At 33.2% G+C, this 7,122-nt stretch overlaps 2 protein-coding genes across 2 annotated transcripts; one reads left to right on the top strand and one right to left on the bottom strand.

The window, feature by feature from the left end:
* Positions 1-2,235: 2,235 nt before the first annotated feature.
* LOC132632203 (UNC93-like protein 1) lies at positions 2,236-4,295 on the top strand. The gene is made up of 2 exons (XM_060348039.1): positions 2,236-3,786; positions 3,886-4,295. Exons 1-2 carry the CDS (start codon positions 2,612-2,614, stop codon positions 4,127-4,129), a joined length of 1,419 nt encoding a protein of 472 aa, XP_060204022.1. The 5' UTR covers positions 2,236-2,611; the 3' UTR covers positions 4,130-4,295.
* Positions 4,296-5,355: 1,060 nt separating this feature from the next.
* Positions 5,356-6,698, bottom strand: LOC132634100 (uncharacterized). The gene is made up of 2 exons (XM_060350402.1): positions 6,477-6,698; positions 5,356-5,772 (listed from the first exon to the last, which is right to left on the bottom strand). The coding sequence occupies exons 1-2, from the start codon at positions 6,585-6,587 to the stop codon at positions 5,530-5,532; spliced, it is 354 nt and encodes a 117-aa protein (XP_060206385.1). The 5' UTR covers positions 6,588-6,698; the 3' UTR covers positions 5,356-5,529.
* Between the last annotated feature and the right edge of the window lie 424 nt (positions 6,699-7,122).

Here is a 7,122-nt window from a genome sequence, read left to right as displayed (position 1 = left end):
TTTTTGGTAAATATTCTCGGTTTAACTCATTTTACTTGTCATATTGTCTTTTGCATGGTTTTTTAAGGAAACGTGAATTAGAATTATAATTTGACTAATTTACCTTATTCATTATTTGATCTTCATTTGATATTAAATTGTATCTTATTTTTTAAATATATATATATTTTAAGTATATTTATTTTAGTAAACATAACAAATAAATGACATGGCGGAATATCAAATACAACAATTAAATATTTTGAAGAAAAGTAATAATATGGGGTCCATGTTTTTTGCTGTGCAATAATTTCATTTGCTCTCACTAATGGGTTAATATGCATGTGGCAATGAATCCATTATTATTGACTTGATGGGGATACTTTGGGAATTACATGAATATTGTTTGATTTTTTAATATATGAGGTGCACGTTTTTTTTTTGACATTGCCTTGTTTTTTTTTTTTTTTTTTTTTTAATATGGGGTCTACTTTTTTTTTCATAAGTTTGGAGAGGGTAGGGTCCACTTTTTTTTTTAATGCGTTTGGAGAGGGTGAGGTTCACCTTTTTTTTTTTTTTAAGAGTGACTGTCGACGAAGCATGGGTAAACCGATGCTTCTATATAGTAGAAAAATAGAAATATAATAAAGTATTTCTATTTACTTTTTAGAAGAGTTGGTAATATAAAGTATAAAATGTCATTTTTTTGCCCTTAAGTAAAAAAGTGGGTGGGACCACAAAGGATTTTTTTACCCTTAAATAAAAAAGTAAGACCGAAGACGGACGACGATCTTGCCTAAACCGGCTCTTCTATATAGTAGTAATAGTAAAGTGATACATATAATTTTTTTTTATCAAATTTTGATTTGGATAATTCTAATTCAAATTATTATATTAATTTTACATGTTTAAAATAAAACAAAGTAGAAATTTGATTTTCTATTTAAATGAAGAACTTCAATTTTTTAATTTTCAGTAAATATTTTTTGTTTAATTCATTTTACTTGTCATGTTATTTTTTTACACGATTTTTTAAGGAAACGTCAACTAGAATTATAATTTCACTAATTTACCTTATTAATTATTTGATCTCCATTTAATATTATTTTTTCTTTTATGACATTAATCTCTTTTCACATTTATTAGAGTATATTAAGTATTTTAAGTATATTGCTGTACAATAATTTCATTTACTCTCACTAATGGGTTGATACGCATGTGACAATGAGTCCATCATTATTGATTTAATTATTTGATTTTCTAAGCACTTTTTTTTAACATTGTTTGTTTTTTTAATATGGGATTCACTTTTTTTTTTAATATTACTTGATTTTGTTAATATGAGGTCCACTTTTTTTTCTCGTGAGTTTTTTTTTCCCCCTCCCATTTAGGAGGATTTATAGTGTTTTCCCGTGAGTTTGGATGTGGTGAGTTCCACTTTTTTTTCTTCTCTTTTTTTTTAGTACTGGTTGGTGTTTAATATGGGGCCCATAATTTTTTTTAACATTGTTTGTTTTTTTAATATGAGATTCACTTTTTTTTTTTTTTTTTTAATATTAGTTGATTTTGTTAATATGGGGTCTATTTTTTTTCCCGTGTGTTTGGATGTGGTGGGTTCCACTTTTTTTTCTTCTCCTTTTTTTTTAATACTGGTTGATGTTTAATATGGGGCCCACAATTTTTTTTAACATTGTTTGTTTTTTTAATATGGGATTCGTTTTTTTTTTTTTTTAATATTGCTTGAGTTTATATGAGTTTAGATGTGGTGGGTTTCACTTTTTTTTTTTTAATATTGGTTGGTATTTAATATGGGGCCCACATTTTTTTTAATATTAGTTGTTGTTTAATATATATGGGGTCCCTAATTTTTTTTTTAATTTTAGTTGTTGTTTCAAGATTTGTATGCCTTAAAATGTTGTACTTGATGCCTTATCACTTGTTCACGTGGGTATTAATTTGCTATAAACTGGATCCACTTATTTTTGAATGTCACGCATTGGCTTTGCAATATCCAAAGCTCTGCATCATGATCATGTGGGTCCTACGTTGATGTCTCAATTTGACATTCCCACTTTGTTTATTTTACTTTTAGCTTTTTTGACGACGAAAGCAGACGACGAAGTGCCCTAAACTTCCTCTTCTGAATAGTAAGTAAAGTAAAGTAATAATAAAAAATTCAGCGACAAACGTGGTACTCATCGACAAAAACATTAATGTTAATAATGAATATTCAACTTCTGGGTTAAGGCCATCGTAAAACGTCGGAATCAAATTAGCCGTGATAAGAACATTTGAAATAAATTGTTAAACTACTAGTAATTACTACCAATGTGGCCAGCGAGGCACCAATTTTACCATTTTTATCCAATTCAATCTTCCCGAGGCCGGAGGCCCAGATTTTTATTTTAAAAAAAACACCCGCAATTACTAGTATGGCACACTATAAAATGAATTTTAATTAAACTCATCCTCAACAAAAACAACCAGTCTTTTCATTCATCCAATCCTTGCTTTCAAAGTTCCGTATTTAATTCCACCACTATTCTATCGTATCGTCCCTATAAATTCCCAGATTTGAGAACCCAATTTTCTTGTCTTTCCTTGATCCGTTTAATCCGAAACCCACAGCGTTATGAGTTCTTATGCAGATGAAGAAACTGGAAAAGGATTACCTGATTCACCTCCAAATAATTCAATTTTCAGGTATAATTCACCTTTGGTTCAGGTTGGTTTAATTGGATTGGTGTGCTTTTGTTGTCCAGGCATGTTCAATGCCCTCTCTGGTATGGGTGGTGGTGGTCAAGTTGACCACACAGCTGCTAACAACGCCAACACAGCACTCTACACAACTTTCGCCATATTTGGTATATTAGGTGGTGGAATTTACAACATATTAGGTCCACAAAAGACTCTGTTTTGTGGTTGTTCGACTTATATATTGTACGCGGGTTCTTTTCTCTACTACAATCACCACAAGCATCAAGCATTTGTGGTAGTGGCCGGCGCCCTTCTTGGTATTGGCGCCGGCCTTCTCTGGGCTGCCCAGGGAGCTATTATGACGTCATATCCGCCACATGATAGGAAAGGTACTTATATCTCTATGTTTTGGAGTATTTTCAACATGGGTGGTGTCATTGGTGGTCTTATTCCTTTTGTATCGAATTATAATAGAACTACTGCTGCGTCTGTTAATGATGGTACTTATATTGGATTCATGGTCTTCATGGCTATCGGAACGTTTCTTTCTTTAGCGATTTTACATCCCAGTAAAGTCCTTAGGAATGATGGTTCGACGTGTACTAATATTAAATACTCCAGTGTGTCCGTGGAATTAATACAAATTTTGAAACTGTTCGGGAACTGGAAGATGTTGTTGATGGTTCCAGCCTCGTGGGCTAGTAACTTTTTTTATACTTACCAATTCAATAATGTTAATGGGGTGTTGTTCAATTTGAGGACTAGGGGTTTGAACAATGTGTTTTATTGGGGTGCACAGATGATTGGCTCGGTGTTCATCGGGTCCATAATGGACTACAGTTTTAAGAGCAGGAAGACCAGGGGATTTGTTGGTATTATTGTTGTTGGCCTGCTTTCAACAGCAATTTGGGGTGGAGGACTCGCGAAACAGCTTGATTATACCCATGATGATGTTCCTGATAACATAGTGTTACTAGATTTCAAGGATGGTTCGAAATTTGCAGGTCCATTCGTGTTGTATTTTAGTTATGGTTTACTCGATGCCATGTTTCAGAGCATGGTTTATTGGGTCATAGGAGCCTTGGCAGATGATTCTGAGGTTCTCAGCAGGTAAATTTTCGTTTACTTAATTCAATTCATTAGTTATGCTTAACAGGAATAGAATTGATTATCAGTTGGTTAATTCGGATTGTTTATCTGTATTCATAGGTATACTGGCTTCTATAAAGGAATACAAAGTGCAGGGGGAGCAATTGCTTGGCAAGTCGATTCACATAATGTACCATTCGTGAACCAGCTTATCGCGAATTGGGCGTTAACCACCATTAGTTTTCCATTATTGATAGCTCTTGTAGTATTAGCTGTGAAGGATGACAACAAAGATGAAGAGGGAGTTGTCATTCCTTCAAACCGTGACATTAGTACTAAAGTAGACAAGCCCAATAAGGAATAGTTTACAAAGCTGTAAATTGTGGACAATCAACCACAGTATAATTTAGTCCAGGCGCCACGTGAAATTTCTTTGCTAATGTATGTTTAATTATCTTCATTCTCTAGTTTTTTTGTTTTTTGTTTTTTTGTTTTTGTTGATATCCTACATGCTCCGGCAATGTTGTTTTTGTGCTCTTGCTTTATTTGTAAGTTTTCTTTTATTTTGCACAAGGAAATTGACATACGGTTGTTGCTCTCTATCTAGTCTAATACCTTGGGCGGTTATCTTAAAAAATTGACTTCCACATTGGTAAATTCAACATTCTGCTGGCTTATACCAGTTTCTACTAATTCCTTGGATGCCGATGAGTGATGACATACAGACTGTTATATGACTTGTCGTGAAGGAAAATTTTATTCTGTGTCTCATATGCCACGTCATAGTTGAGTGAGGCATTTAGCATTAGACAAATGCACTTCTTGGGGCCAACCTGCCAAAGCAATCCAAAAATTGGAAGACTTTTTCCGTGCTTCTTATCTTTTTCTATGTTTTTTCCACTCTTCTTCTCCTCTCATGATTTCGTTCCTTCTTCTTCCTTCTATTTCTTTATAATTTATTTTTCTTCTTAACTATTTCTTTTTCTAGCTCTTTAAAAATGTGTTTTTCCTGATCCACTCTTATGTTTGAAAGAAATGAGATACTGTGGAATAGAGAAATTTATTCAAATCTGGAAAAGGAATGTAAATTTTAGAGATAAGAGAAAAAAGATAAGAAAATGATGGTGCAAAATAAAAAATTGGTTTTTTCATAAAATTTGGGATTTTATCTCTTGATAAGGGAAAATTTAGGTTCAGCTATTTAATTTAAGATAGGTTCAGCTATTTAAATAAAAATAAAGTACTTTCATTTCATTTAGATTTTTAGCGACAACTCTGAACCTGATTTGATTGCACAGATAATTGGCTTCTCTGTTGATTTTATTTCAGATAGAATTACATTACAATATAATGTATATATTGCATATAATGTTGTGCGGACTTTCTCTATATGTAGATGCAATTATGCAAACATGGTGAATTTTCTTGAACATATAAGCATGGAACAAGTTTTAGCTTAGACATGAAAAATAGGACATTGTTGCAGTTAAATTATTGTTTTGTCAGAAAGTTTAATGGGTTATGTCTGTGTTACTGAATCTAAGTTGTCACATTTATAACTCTATAGCAGTAAATTGCACAAACAAATAATTGCAGGACAACCATCTTTGGAATCTCTTCTTTATTTATTTTTTTGTTTCTTTTACTTACATGATCCACAACAAATCAAAAAAAGCTAGCAAACATTCCAATATATGACATAACAAAAATTAGATGGAAAAAAAATTAACAAGGGATATAAGATTTGTGCTTTTTTGCTATTGTTTATTGGGCAGCAGCTTTTGGGGTCTCCTCAACCTTCTTCTCCTCTGTTGGCTGTTCCTTCACAGCCTCAACTTTGGCTTCTTCAGCCTTTTTGGGTGTCTCCTCCTCCTCCTTTGCCGGCTTCACCTCCTCGGTGGCGGCTGCAGCAACGGTTACTTCCTCAATCTTGGGAGCCTCTGGTGCTGGTTCTGACACATCTACCAAAGGCTCTTCCTTCTTAGCCTCTTCCCCATCTTTCTTCTCCTGAGATTATTTATAGCAAAGAAAATTACGATAATATTATTGCAATACGCCTCAATCCTAAGTCAGTCTGGTTAAATTTATGAATTTGGACTCTGTGTTGAGTTTCCAAACAAAAAGTGATAATATATGTATTTTCCTTTCAATGATGGACATTGTTTTAGAGTAGCGTCAGAATTTCGCTTGACCACCTATATTTTAGTCTTCAATCATCTCTAGCAAAGTTACTAATATATTCGTTGCCGATTTGGAGTTCTAATGGAAGACACTATAGAGATTATACGTCAAGTATACACGAGAATAAAATGTGATCAATTAACCAACCAACAAAGTCACTTGTTACAAATAAAATGTTGTTGCTGCATTGATAGATTTAGATATTGCTTAATTTGGCTAACAATGAACTTGGTAAAACGATATGATTGAATAATTGAACAATGAGATTATTTAGGAATATACATTGAAGGTTGAGATTACTCATTGAATTTCTAATACACAATGAATTTTCAAAATCAGCAGTACCTTTTTTTTAGAGTTCGATAGCTGAATGAATTTCTATATCCATTCTGCTTTATTCATGTGAATTTCATTTCAACACAATTAAGAGCAAATAATGCAACTAAATGCATCCCCATTTGATGTTCCAATTTTTTTTATTTTTTTTTTTGGTGAAATGACAATCAAAATGATGATGATTATGTATATACCTGAGGAGCAGGAGTTTCCTGCTCAGTTTTCTTGGGGGTGGCAGGTTCCTCGACGGGGGCAGGGGCCAACTCTTTATCCAAATCCTTAGGTCTGCTCGCACAGGCTCCCATGATTCTATGAGCTTTTGCGAGCTAAGAGGAGATGGACAAGAAAAATGCGATTGAGAAAATATCAGGAATCAAAAAGAGGCTTGTTTTTATTTTATTTTATGTTTGAAGTATAACAAATAAGCAGGTTTTTATAGAAATATTGGAAGGATGGGCTAATTTGTTGCTGTATCGTCGAAACATGCGCACCTGTTTGTGGACAATCTGTAAAGAATTGGAAGTGGGAGGCCTTGACGTTGTAGTTAATTCGTTACAAACATGCGTTGAATATTCATTGTCATGGCGGAGAAAGCTGAGATGGCAATTACTGGCAAACATGCTAGTTAATTATAACTATTTTCTTGTTTCACTTCATAATATGATAATTACGATGTCATAGCTTTTTTTTGTCGATAAAAAATAGCCACTTCAATTCCGGTTTGTGAGTGGACGGTGGCCCTAGCCCGTATGTTTTCGGGATATTAGTCTATGTTTTAAATATTACTCCCTATAGATTCAATTTAAAAGGCAAAGTTTGAATAAACACTACGTTTAAAAA

This window comes from Lycium barbarum, chromosome 3, assembly GCF_019175385.1.
Source record: "Lycium barbarum isolate Lr01 chromosome 3, ASM1917538v2, whole genome shotgun sequence".
Lineage (NCBI taxonomy): Eukaryota > Viridiplantae > Streptophyta > Magnoliopsida > Solanales > Solanaceae > Lycium > Lycium barbarum.
This window is presented reverse-complemented; position numbering and strand designations above follow the sequence as displayed.

Bases quoted from the DNA above. Each gene is read 5' to 3' on its own strand.
- LOC132634100 (XM_060350402.1), bottom strand. From the start codon at position 6,587: ATGGGAGCCTGTGCGAGCAGACCTAAGGATTTGGATAAAGAGTTGGCC. The intron at 5,773-6,476 runs GTATATACATAA...AAATAATCTCAG, and splicing joins AGGAAACTCCTGCTCCTCAG to GAGAAGAAAGATGGGGAAGA.
- LOC132632203 (XM_060348039.1), top strand. From the start codon at position 2,612: ATGAGTTCTTATGCAGATGAAGAAACTGGAAAAGGATTACCTGATTCA. The intron at 3,787-3,885 runs GTAAATTTTCGT...CTGTATTCATAG, and splicing joins GATTCTGAGGTTCTCAGCAG to GTATACTGGCTTCTATAAAG.